This window comes from Mobula birostris, chromosome 3 (genome assembly GCF_030028105.1).
Source record: "Mobula birostris isolate sMobBir1 chromosome 3, sMobBir1.hap1, whole genome shotgun sequence".
Taxonomy (NCBI): domain Eukaryota; kingdom Metazoa; phylum Chordata; class Chondrichthyes; order Myliobatiformes; family Myliobatidae; genus Mobula; species Mobula birostris.
In genome coordinates, this window is record NC_092372.1 from 179,225,292 (window position 1) to 179,243,521 (window position 18,230).

At 42.2% G+C, this 18,230-nt stretch overlaps 1 protein-coding gene across 4 annotated transcripts in view; it reads right to left on the reverse strand.

Annotated features, from left to right (window-relative positions):
* Positions 1-5,207, reverse strand: part of LOC140195457 (cilia- and flagella-associated protein 69-like) — a 174,505-nt gene extending 169,298 nt beyond the window's left edge. For all 4 annotated transcript variants that reach the window (XM_072253775.1, XM_072253774.1, XM_072253773.1 and 1 more), the window contains exon 1: positions 4,932-5,207. In XM_072253775.1, the coding sequence (XP_072109876.1) occupies positions 4,932-5,000 (69 nt within the window). In that variant the 5' untranslated portion in view covers positions 5,001-5,207. The remainder of the gene's footprint in view (positions 1-4,931) is intronic.
* Positions 5,208-18,230: the final 13,023 nt, after the last annotated feature.

An 18,230-nucleotide genomic window follows, 5' to 3' on the forward strand; every position in this document is an offset into this window, starting at 1 on the left:
TCATTCCCTTTGACAATTTAAAGTGGTTCATAGGGCTCACATGTCTAAAGATAAGCTATCTCGTTTTTATTCGGATATATCTCCTTTCTGTGATAGATGTAATAATGGAGAAGCTTCATTAATTCACATGTTTTGGACATGTCCGAGCCTTGAAAGATACTGGAAGGAAGTATTTCAAACTTTCTCGGTACTTTTCCAAGGTAAATTTTAAGCCTAACCCTTTGACCGCATTATTTGGTATTGTTGGAGGAAAAGACTTTATTTTGGAGACACCTGATTTGCATATTTTGGCTTTTATCTCTTTTATAGCTAGGAGGGAGCTCTTGCTTAAATGGAAGGATGCTGTTCCGCCTACTCATGCTCAATGGTTACATGATGTTATGTCAAACTTAAATTTAGAGAAGATCTGTTGTTCAGTTTTTGAATCTAGCCAAGACTTTTATACATTGCGGGGACCATTTCTCAGTTATTTTCAAAACCTTTGATTTGTTGTAAAAGTACAGATGGTGGCTAATAATATATTTTATTGTATGCTAAGGGTTTTTTCCCTTTTTTCTTGCTTTTCCTAACAGCTGTGACTTTGGTAGTGGGTTTAGATTTTTTTTTCTGTATAACAAAATTATAATATTTCAATATTATGATTTAATTTAATTTTTATGAATACAGGTTTTGTGATTGTAATTGTATTTTTAATACAATGTATTTGGTACTTTTTTTTGACTTGTAATATATATCTTCTTGTACTCTGTATTGTTCTATGCAGAAACTAATAAAAATATTGAAAGAGTGTATACAGCTATTCCAGTTCAGATTCTGGTTGATGGTAACATCCAGGCATTGATGGGTGGGGATTCAGTGATGGGAAATCCATTGAATATCAGTGGGGGGAGGGGTGTGAAGGGATAGGAAAATTTTCTCTTGTTGGATATCAAGGCCTGATACTTTAGTGGCGGAAAGGTTATTTTATTCTAATTTTTTGATCATGGCATCTATGTATATCGGCAATTTTTCCTATAAGACTCATTGACACTCTTTACCAATGTTGATTTGGTTTATAGCCAACAGAAAAATAATACAAATAGAAATGCTGTATTTCACTATCTTAATTTTATGGTCATTGAAAAAGCATATAAACAGAAACTGAGATTAAGACTGTTTCTGATCATGTTCTCCTGATACACGGATACATAGCTGCTCTCATAGATACACCAACTACTTTTAACAGCCTGCACAATTGCACAAAGCCGATGTTGTAACACAATTATCCAATACACTCATGGCATATTTAAGCGTTGACATAATATGACCAGATCTAATTTCATAGTTTCCAAAATAACAGACATCATGCATGTACTGTACTGCAGTTTTACTTGGGAAAATACTGCATTTCTAGTTGATAATCCCCAAACACACAATGGGTGAGCCACTAGCCGTTTCAGAGTTAAGAGAGTTAATATACTATAACCACAAGTTAGGGAGTGGATTCAGCAATTTTCTCTTAAGTACTTGAGATCTGCTTTTTTTCACACTATCAGAGGGTAAATTCCCAGACCCACACTTATTCCATTCAACAGGAATTCTGCAGATGCTGGAAATTCAAGCAACACACATAAAAGTTGCTGGTGAACGCAGCAGGCCTTCGTTAGTCCTGACGAAGGGTCTCGGCCTGAAACATCGACTGTACCTCTTCCTAGAGACGCTGCCTGGCCTGCTGCGTTCACCAGCAACTTTGATGTGTGTTGCTGATTCCATTCAGACAAGATAGAAATGGTTGAAGATGTGACTTTGAGAGCTTTGACATTGATCTTCTTGGGCATAGAACAACCTATAAACAGCCAGCCTACAGAAGCTGCAGTGTTTTCACACAACACACACAAAATGCTGGAGGAACTCAGCAGACCAGGCAACACCTATGGAAAAGAGTACGGTTAACGTATTGCGCTGAGACCCTTCAGCAGGACTGAGATCAAGCAGATTTTATCTCGAGTGTGGTCAGTTGTCCTGAAGTTAACATCTGTGAATAAACTCTTGTCTTCTCTAACAAGAGAAATCAAAACTAAAATCAAACTGCTGGAAGAACAAACCAAAATGCTGGAGGAAATCAGCATTTCAGGCAGCATCTGTGGAGAGAAGGAGAAAGTCAATGTTTTGGCCATCCCTTTGCCTCAGTTGCTACTGTTAGGCAGAAACGGATAAGGAATAAACAGAGCCAGTTGGGAGAAGGGCTGTGGTAGGTGGAGACAGATGATGGAAAGTGATATGGAGCCAGGTAAGAGATGGATAAAAATGTAGATGGAACCAGATGGGGAAGACAATAGTAAGAGAGAAGAAACCCTGGTGGATAGATGTGTGGGTATCGACAGAGTTGAAAACAGGTGGGACAGGTAATGAATGTACATGGGGGTGGGGCTGAAAAAAGTTACAAAGAGAGGGAGAACCTAGGTGGACTGGTAGGAATGGGGATTGAATACCAAAGGTATGGGTTATCTGAAACTGGAAAATCCATTATTTATACAACTGAGTCATGGGCTACACAATATTCAGGTAATTCACACTCTTCTTATTGGCTCTATTTACCACCTCCCAACCTCTGTTTCTAATGGCTTTCCTTAAGGAAAGAAACAGCTTTACAAGTACATGAGGGCGCAGATCCAGCAGAAACCCTGGATCTAAAAATCTGAAAGGAAAGAGAAAGAGTTGGACGCTCAGCAACCCACCAGTAGCATTTATATTTGTCAGTTCTTCAGTACTGTAATATCCATCTACATGCCAAACATTCAAGGCCTCACCTGAATGAGAACTAGGAGCAAGAGTGTACTTGTTAAGGATGGGGATGCAGTTAATGCCCACTGGAAAGAACACGTTGTGAAACCTTCTCAGCACGAACTGCTATACATGAACTTTCTCCACCTCATTTACATCTATAACTCCATCATTCAGGAGGGACTGTCGAAGACACTCCTCACAGTTGATTTCCCACAGAACTTCAAATCCCTCTCATACTTGCTCCACAATGACATGTAAGCCATGGCTCTACTCAATGGTCAACAACACAGCCATTCTTGGTGAGCACTGGCTGTCAGGTAAGACATCTTTGCCCCAAAACTTAAAGCAATTTTTCTCACTGCAGCATTGCACCTTACCTCCAACAACCTTCTTGAGTGCATGGAACTAATCCACGGAACTAACGGAAAGATTTTGAACCTATGGCATCTACACTCCACATTGAACATTAGCCCAAACTTCCCCGAAAGTCTCCAACATTGAGGCTTTATTTAGCTAGCTAAATTAGATGAGCCTTATCGTTTACATGCTCAACAGCACACTTCCAATTTAGACCTATTATTTTATCCACAAACCAGAAAAAATCTGCAGATGCTGGAAATCCAAGCAGCACACAAAATGCTGGAGGAACTCAGCAGGCCAGGCAGCATCTACTTAAAAGAGTATAGTCGACGTTTCGGGCTGAGACCCTTCATCAGGTCTGGAGAAAAAAAGATGAGAAGTCAGAGTTAGAAGACTGGGAGGGAGGGAGGGAGGGCGGGAGGGGGAGGGCGAGGACAAAACACAAGGTGATAGGTGATGTGCAGAAAGTGGGGGGGGGGGGAGAGGAAAGATATGCTTGGGATCCCGTCTTTCCCTCTCTTCCACCCCCCACCCCCACTTTCTGATTTCCGCAGGGATCGCTCCCTACACGACTCCCTTGTCTATTCGTCCCTCCCCATTGACCCCCCCCTCTCAGCACTTATCTTTGCAAACAGAACAAGTGCTACTCCTGCCCCTACACCTCCTCCCTCATTACCATTCAGGGCCCCAGACAGTCCTTCCAGGTGAAGTGATACTTCATCTGTGAGTCTGGGGTCATCTACAGTATCTGGTGCTCCCAGTGTGGCTTCTTGTGTATCAGTGAGACCCAATGTAGATTGGGAGACTGCTTCGCCAAGCACCTACGCTCCTGTCTGTCAGAAAAAGCAGGATTTCCCAGTGGCCACCCATTTTAATTCCACTTCCCATTCCCATATGTCATTCGATGGCCTCCTCTTTTGTCATGATGAGGCCACACTCAGGTTGGAGGAGCAACATTTTGTATTCCATCTGGGTAGCCTCCAACCCGATGGCATGAACATCAATTTCTCAAACTTCCTGTAATTATTCACCCCTCCCCTTTTAAGAATGCCCATTTCCTTTTCCCTCTCTCACCTTATCTCCCTACCTTGCCCATCACCTTCGTCTGGTGCTCCTCCCTGTTTTCTTTCTTCCATGGCCTTGTGTCCTCTCCTATCAGATTCCCCCTTCTCCAGCCTGTATCTCTTTCACCAATCAACTTCCCAGCTCTTTACTTCATCCCTCCCCACCTCCTGGTTTCACCTTGTGTTTCTTCCTCTCCTCCCTCCACCTTTTAAATCTACTCATCTTTTTTTTCTCCAGTGCCGCCAATGGGCCTCAGCCCGAAACATCGACTATACTCTTTTTCATAGATGCAGCCTCACCTGCTGAGTTCCTCCAGCATTTTGTGTGTTACGTTATTTTAATCTCTGTCATGGGATGAGATTGCTGGGTGACAGAGATGGGTGAGGTGTGCTGAATTCCTCCTTAATGCAGTATTCAAAGTGGACAAGGCACATTCAGGCTGATATTGACATACTTAGGGAACCAGGAGCACACAGAAACACTGTTTTAAGCATTGAACCACCTACAAGCAACACTCCCTCTGCCCCATCCGTGGACATGTTTACAAGTCCTACACTAGTCTCATCAGTCACTTCTTAAACCCGCAAAACTGAAGTCAAAGCAAGTATTTTGAACTTCGAAGTCATCCTCGATGGCCAGAGACTGCCTTGTAAGGGCAGTGAAGAATATAAAACTGAAAATACCAGTACACAATTAGAGAGGTGAATATAATCAGGGTCGGCAGATGTTCTCGGACTTGCCTGTTTCACGCCCACGTCACTGTCCCTGAAGACGTGCCTCACCACGGGAATGCTCTTGGCGACATTCATTCTGATTTTAAACGTTTAGACCAGCCCACTTCTCTCAGTGATCCCACTTCACAGCCACGATGACCGGACCGGGCAGCCGCCCTCCCCGTCGCATCTCTGGTGGTGATCCCACTGAGCTGGAGCCATCGGGTTGGAGGGAGGGGGTTCCACGCTCTACTTCGCTCCCGTGTTTGTTGCCGGGTAAAGGCTGCTTTTGGTTGTCGTGGAAACGTATTTCGTTGCCGTGGAGAGAACGCCATTTGGGGGAGACGCGTACGGCAGCCGAGAAGGATCCTCCCCTCGCGTGGCACTGCGGTCGTAATTGCTTGAAACGAGTTCCCGGAGTAATTGGTATCTCGATGGCACCTTTTGTACCCCACGACGTCCCCAGGCTCCTCGTAGGAATGTAATTAGGTAAAATTTGTCACTGAGTCTGGTTCATATTTAGACAAAGAGGAATTTTGTAGGGAATGTATTAAATGAAATCGCAGAACGTTCTGTCCTCAGTAAGGACCTAACCTTTGTCACACTCAGGTTGAAGGAACAACACCTTATATTCCGTCTGGGTAGTCTCCAACCTGATAGCATGAACGTTGACCTCTAACTTCCGTTAATGCCCCACCTCCCCTTCTTACCCCATCCTTTATTTATTTATTTATTATTTATCTATCTATCCATCCATCCATCGTTTTTCTCTCTCTGTCCCTCTCACAGTAACTCCTTGCCTGCTCTCCATCTTCCTCTGGTGCTTCCCTCCCCCTTTCTTTCTCCCTAGGCTTCCCGTCCCATGATCCACTCTCTTCTCCAGCTCTGTATCCCTTTTGCCAATTAACTTTCCAGCTTTTAGCTTCATCCCTCCTCCTCCAGTCTTCTCCTATCATTTCGGATCTCCCCTCCCCCTCCCACTTTCAAATCTCTTACTAGCTCTTCTTTCAGTTAGTCCTGACGAAGGGTCTCGGCCCCAAAACGTCGATTGTACCTCTTCCTAGAGATGCTGCCTGGCCTGCTGCGTTCCACCGGCATTTTGTATGTGTTGCTTTGTCCCCCTTCCCCTACACCTCAGTGAGTTCTAGAGTGGCCATTTCCAAATAGGAGGGCATTGCATACGTGGTCATAGGTTATCATATATATACAGTGTGTTTCAAAAAATTTATTTTTTATAAAATTTAAACCGTATTGCAAAACAACAAATGCAAACAGATGACCACTTTAGTTATTTTATTAAATAAAAATTCTACATGATACTTTTTTGCCTATATAAATCCAGCAAAAACCTAGCTATTTCATCATTAATCAGTGATTTTCTGCCAGAGCCCTTTTTCCTATTCAATGATTCATCATTTTGCATAATATATACATGCATTCATAGAGTATAAGTAAAGAACTGAAATAAATGAACATTAATTTTTACTCCTGCTGAAGCAGATATGCTAACCAAATTAACTTACTTCACAAACTAATGGAAGTAACCTACCTAGGCCTACCGTGGACTGCCAGGTATGGATGTCTATTTTTTGTATTTCTGCTCTTTACTTGCCATCTCCAGGAGTTTTCTGTTGGACAGTAGTTTTTTGTACATGGCTGTGCACTCTTCTGAGAAGTGTTTCTGTTTTGACTAAGTCCACTTGCAGATGGTTTCTGTCATTTCTCCAAGCTGAGGTCATCATTGAAAAAACTTGTTCTGTGTGAGCATTGCTGCATGGAATAGAGAAGATAGAAGCACTCACCTTCTTCAGGTTTGTAAGAGAGACCTCAGATTTACTGAACAGCTTGAGATAATGTTCTTCAACTATGGCTATCTACCATCTCAGGAGTATTGATAATTGCCTCCACAATCCCATACTCTTCATATAATTCATCCATATCAATATCTTGAAGGTTACTGGCCTTGTCTGCATCACAGAATTCTCCAAAAGGTATGGCACTTGTTAGGCTCAATTTTGACACTGTTATGAAAGCTGTTTTCGGAGAAGTCATACCTGTCACTTAAGTACTTTATGACTCTTTCATAGAAAACAATGAAGTCTGCTTCACATTTCTTAGACACATCAGGGGTAGCTTGGTGTTCACTGCAAAGCCAAAGAAACAGTCCTTCACCCTTCTCTCAAGTTTGCTTTTCAGTTCAGCCATTAGCTTAAATACTGAAATTATGCTGAATGACTTTGCTTCCAGTGCTTCAATAGCATCTGAGAACAATTTAAGAGTGTGACTAAGGAAGAAGAAATAGATCTCTGACGATTCACAGGCATTTCCTTAATCTCCAAAGCACTTCCACAGTACCTTGGGGCACTCCTCCTCACCTAGACTCTGAAAATAACTTCTTAGGACTTCCCAGCACTGAAGTATTCTGTCAATAGATGGTAAAAGAGAGAGCCATCTAGTCACAGCATGCTGTAACAGATCACAATTATCAACATCCACAAATCCTCAGAATTCCTTTAACAGTGCTGTTCTTTTATCTGAGATGCTGAAATGGTTGTACACTTTGAGCACAATATTTTCAACATCAATTTCCAGTTTTCCTGTAGCAAATCTTGTTGCATTGTACAAAATGTGGGCCAGACAATTTGCAGCAATAATGTTCTTTTGAGCCATTTTCAGTTTTTGATAAACACTGTTGTGTTTCCCATAGTTTACACTTACATTGTCAGCAGTGTATGCAGACACTTTATTCAGATCCAGACCTGACGTCTGTAGTTTAACCAGCAGCTGATTTGTTATGTCCTCTGATGATTCATTGTTATTGCTGTAAAAGTCAAGCAACACATGTTGCACTCCCTTCTCAAAATGAAACTATCTCAGAAGTATTGGGAAATTGTTTGAAGCATCAGTTGCTACTGAAAAGGGCAAGCCATGCTCTTTGATATACTCCACATGCTTTTTGTACAGAATACGGTGCTAGAATATTTTCACACAGAGGTTTTGCTTTAGTTTTCCCACATGTTACACCTCTCCCTATCAATAAGTCACTGTATATTTCTTTGTCAACTTTACTCCACGATCAACACTGATTGTGCTTCACAGTGCCTCCACAATGCTGATGATGCTTCACAGCATTTAAACAGTTCTGCAGCCAAGATTTTGTCATCTTGAGTCGATCGAGCTGGAGAGAAAAATGATAACAATGATGACATACCGACAGTATGAATGTTAACTTTATGTTTATCTGTGGTAGCGTGTCGTTCAACTGCACTTTTTCTCTTACTGCCAGTCTCTACATCACAATGACATAGTGTACAAAAAGCATAAAAGTTATCTTTTCTGCTTTTAGCAATAAATCCATATTCTTTGGCCCATTCATGGTTAAATATAGTCTTCCTTTTCGGCATTTCTTTAAGGGCTTGAAAGAAGAGCAAGGAAGTCAACGACTCTCCACTGCGGTGGCAGCCTTGGGCAGACTGACCCTCTCAGATGTGCTGACATGACTCGTACACTACAGCTCATCAGCAGTATTGACAACAGCAACTACATCTAATAAAAGTACGTTAACGGTTGTTATAGCTTTCAGTTACCACTGTTTTAAGTATATCTGAGGTAATTTATACAAGTTTTTTAGTCAGACCCAGAAAAGGAGGACAAGTTAACGTCCGGCTCAAGGTGGCACCGGACGGGGGATAGAGTGTTCAAAAGCCGGACGTCTGGCCTTCCTAGTGAGTTCCACGCCTGCCACGACATAGAGTTCTTCCGTCGCCTCCGTCTCCGAGCCCATTTCTTTGGCAAGGAATCCCCACCCTGCACAGATGGCCCTTTCCCCCTTGTTCAACCCTCCTCCTCTTCTTGCTTTGCCTGCTCTGGGTCTTTTCATCTCGAATTGCTGATGAGTCATCAACCGTTTCGACTTCAGCACTTCTCTCTCCTCCTCAAACCTTATCCCCTCTGAACGTACTGCTCTCCACTCCCTCAGCACCAATCCCAACAGTACCATTGTTAATTTTTCCTCTAAGTTCAACCCTGCCCTTAAATTCACTTGGACCATCTCTGACACCTCCCTCACATTTCTTAATCTCGGTCTCCATCTCTCGAGACAAACTGTCAACATCTTTTATAAAACTACTGATTCCCATGGTTATCTCAATGAAACCTCTTAACACTCTACTTCCTGTAAAAATGATATTCTCTTTACTCAGTTTCTTCACCTCTGCTGCATCTATTCACACGACCCTGCATTTTGTTCCAGGACATCAGAGATGTCATTCAAAGAATGGGGCTTCCCTCCTTCTGCTATTGATGCTGCCCTCACCCACATCTCTTCCATTTCCCAAACATTCACACTTGCCCCATCTTCCTGCCGCCTCAACACTCCCTCTTGTCCTTGCTTACCACCCCATCAGCCACCACATCTTCCTTTATCTGTAAAGGGATCCTACCATTAAACATATCTTCACCTCCCTTGCTCCTCCGTTTTCCTCAGGGATTGTTCCTTCTGCAGTTCCCTTGTCCATTCGTCCCTTCCCACTAATCTTCCTTCAAGCATTTACCCCTGCAAGTGGTCTAAGTGTCCATTCATCTCCTCCCTCACCTCCATTCAGGGTTCCAGGCAATCTTTCCAGGTGAGGCAACATTTTGCCTATTAAATCTGCTGGGGTCATCTGTTGTGCCCATTGCTTCCGATGTGGCCTCCTCCATATTGGTGAGACCATTTTAAACTGGGGAACCACTTCATCAAACACCTCTGCTCCATCTGCCACAGGTGGGGCTTCCTGATGGACAAACATTTTAATTCCCATTCCCATTCCCATTCTCATTCCCATTCTGACATGTAAGACCATAGCCTCCTCTTGTGCCAAGATGAGGTCAACCTTGGGGTGAAGGAGCAGCACCTTGTATTCTGTCTGGGTAACCTCCAGCCTGATGGAATGAATATCTATTTCTCCTTCCCGGTAAATAAAATCCCCCCACCACCCAATCCCTACTCTGATCTTTTACCTCTTCTCATCAGCCTATCACTTCCCCTTGGTTCGCTTCCTCCTTCTTTTCCTCCTATAGTCCACTCTCCTCTCCAAACAGATTCCTTCTTCTCCAGCCCTTTACCTTTCCTAGCCACCTGGCTTCACCTTTCACCTTCCAGCCAGTCTCTTTCCCCTCCCCCACTTTTTATTCTGGCATCTTCACCTTCCTCCTCAGTCCTGAAGAAGGATCTCAGCCTGAAACGTCGACTATTTGTATCTATTGTTGCAGTCTGACCTGCTAAATTCCTCCAGCATTTTGTGTGTGTTGCTTTCAATAGTTATGGATGTGCCCAGAGCTTAGTCCTTGTCTGTCAAAAGCAAGTGGTTCCTAGCGGTGGAAGGACTGAATTGAGAGATGGTCAGAAGGCCAGTGTTAGAGGAGTGAAAATATTTATTTGGAAAGCAGTTTCAACAACATTAAAGAAGTTTAATCTCATCCATCACATTTACTCCAACACTCAAACACAATGGCTACAGTATGTCCAATCTACAAATTGTACCACACTTACTTGTATACTGTAGGTTGCAATGTAGCACCTTCCTAATCCATGTATTTCTGTACTAAAAGCACCAAATGCAAGGAACCCATAATGATTTGCACATACTGCTTTTAGATGCATGGACGGCAAAGATGCTTTTCATTGACTACAGATTGAAATTCCAAAATCTGAAAACCTCTGAAATCCGAAAGTCTTTTCAGCCCTGACATAACTTTGCAAATGGAAAATTTCACAAGGCACTGGTAAGGTTCCCAGGCATTGCACAGGTCCCTGTGCATCACAGACAGTTCTGAGAAGTGACCTCACTTATGTAATGAAAAATAGAAAAACAATGTATTAAGTGAAAAATTAAGGTCTTGATCATGTATTGAAAGAATGGACTCATCAGCGTTGGATTGATAGATTCTTGATTGGTCAGGGCATGAAGTGATACTGGCAGAAGACAGGAGATTGTGGCAGAGAAGAAAATTGGAACTGCCATGAACTGGTGGAGCCATGATGGGCCAAATGGCCTAATTCTGCTCCAATGTCGTATGGTCTTCTCCCAATGCTGCTGTGCTGCTTTTGTTACCCTGTACACATTATATTTGATTATATTAATAGACAATAGGCAATAGGTGCAGAAGTAGGCCATTTGGCCCTTCGAGCCAGCACCACCATTAACTGTGATCATGGCTGATCATCCACAATCTGTGCACTGTTCCTGCCTTCTCCCCATATCCCTTGACTCGGCTATCTTTAAGAGCTCTATCTAACTCTTTCTTGAAAGAATCCAGAGAATTGGCCTCCACTGCCTTCTTAGGCAGAGCATTCCACAGATCCACAGCCCTCTGTGTGAAAAAGTTTTTCCTCAACTCCATTCTAAATGGTCTACCCCTTATTCTTAAACTGTGGCCTCTGGTTCTGGACTCCCAACATCAGGAACATATTTCCAGCCTCTAGCGTGTCCAATCCCTTAATAATCTTATATGTTTCAATCAGATCCCCTCTCAGCTTTCTAAATTCCAGTGCACACAAGCCCAGTCGCTCCAATCTTTCAACATATGACATTCCTGCCATCCCTGGAATTAACCCAGTGAACCTACGCTGCACCGCCTCCATAGCAAGAATGTCCTTCCTCAAATTTGGAGACAAAAACTGCACAAAATACTCCAGGTGAAGTCTCACCAGGGCCTTGTACAACTGCAGAAGGACCTCTTTGCTCCTATACTCAACTCCCCTTGTTATGACGGCCAACATGCCATTAGCTTTCTTCACTGCTTGATGTACCTGTATGCTTACTTTCGGTGACTGATGAACAAGGACATCCAGATCTCGTTGTACTTCCCCTTTTCCTAACTTGACACCATTCAGATAGTAATCTGCCTTCCTGTTCTTGCCACCAAAATGGATAACCTCACAGTTATCCACATTAAACTGCATCTGCCATGCATCTGCCCACTCACCCAACCTGTCCAGGTCCCTGTATTCTCATAACTTTCTCCTTACGTTTCACACTGTCACCCAGTTTTGTGTCATCTGCAAATTTGCTAATGTTACTTTTAATCCCTTCATCTAAATCATTAATGTATATTGTAAATAGTGTGGTCCCAATGGTATGTAATAATTTTACTGTTAAATACAGTTTGTGGAAAAGTTGTAGACACATGTAGACACATTCTGATACATTTGCATTAACGAACAGGTGTCATTAATAAATTGGCCACAGAGTGTACGTTTCCTTGTTCTTTACTAAATTCAGTTCTTAACATCCAAGGTTCCCTTACTTTGCTATTTTTGTCCGTCCTTCTTACTGCAACATTCCTGTCCTGTTCTTTGTGTAATTGATCTTTATGTAATTGACACGCTTCTCATGTCAGATGTGGACTTGCCCAAAAAGAGCTGTTCCAATTATCCCTCAGTTGTTGGCTGATCCACTTGTATCTTACCCTATTCCAATTTAATCCACTCCCACAAGGTCCATACTTATCTATGGTTATCTTAAAACAAAAGGAGTTGGTGATCACAGTTCCACAGAATCACAGAATGTTCTTTAATATCTTTATCCTTTTTTTAATGTTTCAGAATTTATTTTGTGTTTCCTATCTGCTGATTTAATTTTCAGATTTATTTCTCATATGGTTCACAGGTTTTAGCTCTTTGCAACACCTTGATTGTATCCTGACAAAGGATCTATACATAAAACACACAGTAAATTGTTCTTTCACATATGTGTTGGACCTTTTGTACGTATCAACATTTTCTGTTTTTATAAGAGACTGGGTTGTTTCTCTGGAAGTCTGTAAGAGTCTGGTCATAAGACAAATGTTACTATACAAAGTGTTGGAATGCCTTTTTGGTCAACAGAAAAATGTTAAAACAATCAAACAATCTCCTTCAGTATAGAAAGGTCATTATGACCTGGTAGCCAATATTACCCTGCAATGAATTACAATGCAAATTCTGTTATTTTCCAACCTGTTTCTAATGGATTAGTCATTGGCTGCTAGATTTATGTTATTTTGTTGTGCTCAATGACTGGGTCTTATCTTTGCTGGTATTGACACTGAATGAATAGAAGAATAAAGATTATAATGTTATTGTTGTTTTCTATTTTAAATTGCATTTCATTGTAAATCACATAATCTATTCCGTCATCCAGTGTGTTAGTCATTCAGTCACATGCTATTTGATCTTAACTGTACTAGGACAACTGATTAAATTAAAAATCATTATTTATGTGTTTCATGTGCTTTCTGGTGATACTCATCCTGTACAATATCCGGCTCAGGCATCTATATTGCCAATTTCTTTTGAACTTCAACTTTTCAAGCAGAGACAAGCAAGTATTTTAAAGAATGTAGCTACCACTGGAACAAAGAAAATGTTGGTTGTTCAGAGATCTTATAGTGATCTATATTGCTATAAATTGAAACATTTATACATATTTTACCACATGACTCATTAGTCTGCTATATTCTATGAAGAAAACATGCATCTTCCTCTTGATAGCATGTAACCTGTAACATAAAAAATAAACATGATGTAAGGTACTAATATGAGTCTTAAGATCACAATCACAGAAAAGATAGTTAGGAAGTCATTCAGCCTGTTGACCTCATAAGGCTTTATGTAGAGTAATCCAGCTAGTTCTATTCCACTGTCTACTCCCCATAACCATAATTTCCTTTCCAATACTTATCCAATGCCCTTTTGAACTGCCATGAATCTCTCTCAAGGTGAGAGCCTGACCAGACCTTGACAGAATATGTTGTATGTATCTGTGTCCAGTTTGGATTGGGTATTAAAAGATTATAAGCCCTTGCCCTTGATTCAGGTTCAGCCTGGTTTTTAATTTGATACCCAACTGGAGCTCAACTCTTGGCAGTATTTCACACACTGTCTCAACTCTGGATTTGAATCCCAAGCCGCCCTTGTTTATCAACATTTGTAAGTATCCTGCCATGTACTTTATATGCACCCTATGCCTATTTGACTGCCCAAAATCCATTACTTGCACCCCTTGTTGGGATTAAATTCTATTTGACAATTCTCTGCCCTAGTACAAGATGGCAAACCAATAGCATTTGTAATCAAAGTATTCACATGGGTAGAAAGAAAATAAACTAACATGGAAGGAGAACTATTAACCAAATTATGGATGTAAAACATACCCCATATTCAAATTTGTGATGGACAATTATCATTGATCTATAGAATAAAATTGCATAAAAAGGTTCTATCTAGAATAGCAGCAAGGTTATTCCCAATGCTTCAAAGTTACTTACGAATTCACTCTGAAATACATACAAACAACAAACCACAGGATTTCCAAGTTACATACAAAATGAGACATTTTAGAGAAACTTGTGTCTGGCAACAGAAGACTTATAGAAAATTTAGAGAGTCTTCAACTGATAAAAGTTCACCATTATGACCCTATTTAGATGACAAGGTTTCATAGAAGGACATTCTCAAACAGTCAAGATGATCCCTATCAGATGCAGAGAAGTGAAGAAACATCCAAACGTGCCTTGTTGTCTCTCTGTCTCTCTGGTCTATCTCTTAACACCAACATAAAATCACCAGCTGAGTTACCAAATTGCGTAAAATACATGACAACTTTGTCAACCAAAAATCAGGACAATGGTATATAAGTACTAGAAGCCAATAACCATAACCATGCTAAATTATTAGACCATAGGCCACAGGAGCAGAATTAGTCCATTCAGCCCATTGAGTCTGCTCCGCCATTCCATTATGGCTGATCCCGGATCCCATTCAATCCCATACACCTGCCTTCTCGCCATATCCTTTGATGCCCTGACCTATCTGGAAACAATCAACTTCCGCCTTAAATATACGCACACACTTGGCCTCCACCACAGTCTGTGGCAGAGCATTGCACAGATTTACTACTCTCTGGTTAAAAGAATTCCTCCTTAACTCTGTTCTAAAGAGTTGCCCCTCAATTTTGAGGCTGTTCCCCCTAGCTCTAGATACCCCCATCTTCTCCGCATCCACCCTATCTAGTCCTTTCAACATTCAGTAGGTCACAACATTCTCTGTGTTACTGAGAAACCAAGCAGTGAATGCACAGGAGACGATTTTGAAAATCTGGAACCCGGTCAAGGTTATGAATTAGGTTACTATCATAAGATGAAAGGATCATTGAGGCTTAAATGGACAAGCTGAGCAGATGTACAAATCTCTTTCTGGCCTATACCAGAATTGATAAATACAGTATCAATTCAAATATCAAAACATCAGCAACGTCAGCAACATCAAGTATAACTTTTACAGTAATGAGATTAATAGGCAGCAACTTACCAATACAATGCAAGAACTCATTACTGAGCGAGTTGTCTATGTTTAATTAGAATCAGGTTTAATATCACTGACATATGTTGTGAAATGTGTTAACTTAGTGGCAGCAGTACATTGGAATACATGATAATTATAGAAAAAAGAATGGTTGTTGGTTGGCATCCATCTGTCTCAAAGGACAATGGCTGATGATAATCATCATCACAAGCCTGGGTAGAAGGTATGGAGATTCTGAGATGCCCAGTGGGCAAGATCCCCCTCTCGGCTTCACCTGGGAAAACTTATAAAGCAATACATTTGGCACCAACTTGGCTGCAGGAGCTTCTGGAAGAATGTTCAATGACATCCAGCCACCTTAGGGGCTCCGTTCCAGATGTGCTGTCTGGGTTTACTCCCATACCCTTCATCTCTCCCACGGCTGCCCACAAGGCAGTGGGGCTATTTACCCATTGCTAGGGATCTTTTTCATGAGCACCAGGGCATGTCCACATGCTGGTGGACCTTCGTGCAATGTGTGCAGGGGCCAGACCTCCTCCCCGTCCTCTGTAGTTCAGCCCGAGTCCGAAAGGAGTTCAGTTTCCGCGTGGTACCAGTAAGGAGAGTCTTGCTGTCAGAGAGGCTATGTACTGGCAGGGAGAGACTTACACATTCAGTTCTCCTTTTTTGCAAGACTGCTAGCCAGCAGTGTAAGCTAAAAGTGAGAGCGACAAGCACTACCTACTACACTACCACACTAGATGCATCACAACAACCATTTTGACACCAGAAAACAAAGAATAAATAAATAAATATATAAATAACTATGTGTGTGAACTCTGAGGTAGTTTTCATGGGTTCAATGTCCTTTTAGAAATCGGATGACAGAGGAGAAGCTGTTCCTGAATCACTGAGGAACTTGTGCCTTCAGGCTCTGTACCTTCTTCCTGACAGTAACAATGAGAAGAAGGCATGTCCTGGGGTGATGTGGGTCCTTAATTATGAACACCGCCTTTCTGAAGCATTTTCTGTAGCTTCTTTCAGCCCTGTGCAGTAGTCCCCTCATACCAGACAGTGACACGGCCAGTCAGAAGGCCATCCATGTAGAAGTATGTAGAAGTTTTCAAGGGTCTTAGGTGACAAACCAAATCTCTTCAAACTCCTAATGAAATATAGTCGTTTTCAAGTTGGTGAGATGGAGATACAACCAACTGAACAATACTAGAATAAGACCTTAAAACACGTAATAAAGGAGTTTAAGATTTAAAAACAGATCGTCGATGTTTAAATATTATGATGAACAGAACAACTTAAAGGGAAGGGTATATTATAGAATTGTAAGAATGAATAACTATATATTATAAGCACAGTATATTTATACACTGCATACGGCATTCATATTTATATTACTCACTAATGTACCATATAAAGGGTAGCACCAGTTATATCCTTGACTCTACATGATCCAGACTTTAAAAAATAAACTTGATTTGTTGACTATTCGTACGACACACACTAAATGCTGGAGGAACTCAGCAGGCCGGGCAGCATCTATGGAAACGAGTAAACAGTTAACATTTTGGTCCAAGACCCTTCATCAGAACTGGAGAAAAAAGATGTGAAGTCAGAGTAAGAAAGTTGGGGGAGGGGAGGATGAAATGCAAGGTAGTAGGTGATAGGTGAAACTGGAAGGTGGGACGGGGTGAAGTAAAGAGCTGCGAAATGGTGAAAGAGATAAAGGGATGGAGAAGGAAAAATCTAACAGGAAAGGACGGAAGGCCATGGGAGAAAGGGAAGGGAGAAGAGCACATGAGGGAGGTGATGGGCAGGTAAGGATATAAGTTGAGAGAGGGAAATGGGAATAGGTATGGTGAGGTGAGTTAAGGGGGCATTAACGGAAGTCTGAGAAGTTGATGTTCATGCCATCAGGTTGGAGGCTACCCAGTTGGAATATAAGGTGTGGCTCTACTAGCCTGAGTGTGGCCTCATCAGGGCAGTATATGAAGCCATGGGCTGATACATTGGAATGGGAATGGGAAGTAGAATTAAAATGGGTGGACACTGAGAGTTCCTGCTTTTTCTGGCAAAAGAAGCATTGGTGCTCAGCAAAACGGTCTCCTAATCTACGTCGGGTCTCACCAATATACAGGAAGCCACACTGGGAGCACTGGACACAGTAGATGACCCTAACAGACTCACTGGTGAAGTGTTGCCTCACCTGGAAGGACTGTTTTGGACCCTGAATGATAATGAGGAAGGAGGCGTAAGGGAAGGTTTACCATTTGTTCCGCTTGCAAGGATAAGTAGTTCTAGGAGAGAGATCAGTAGGGAGGGAGGAGTGGACAAGGGAGTCATGTGGGGAGCTATCCTGTGGAAAGCAGTAAGTGGGGGGGGAAGGAAAAGATGAGGTTGGTGATGGGATCCTGTTGGAAATGGCGGAAGTCATGGAGAATGATGTGCTGGACGAGGCTGGTGGGTGGGCAGGAGGATGGGGTGAGGTAGACGTGTGAAATGCAACATAACTTCCGCCACCTCCAATGGAATCCCACCGCCGAGCACATCTTTCCTTCCCCTCCACTTCCTGTTTTCCACAGGGATCACTCCCCACATGACTCCCTTGTCCATTTGTCCCTCCCCACTGATCTCCCCCTGGCACACTTCTCCTTGTAAGTGAAACAAGTGCTGTACCTGTCACTACACCTCCTCCCTCACTACCATTCAGGGCCCCAAACAGTCCTTGCAGGTGAGGCAATGCCTTACCTCTGAGCCTGTTGGGGGTCACCTTTTGTATCCAGTGCTCCCGGTGTGGCCTGCTGTATATTGGTAAGAACCAATGTAGATTGAGTGACAGCTTCGCCAAGCACCTACGTTCCATCCACCAGAAAAAGCAGGATCTCCAGTGGCCACCCATTTTAATTCCTCTTCCCATTCCCATCCTGATATGCCCATCCATGGCCTCCTCTACTGTTGCGATAAAGCCACCCTCAGGTTGGAGGAGCAACACCTTATATTCTGCCTGG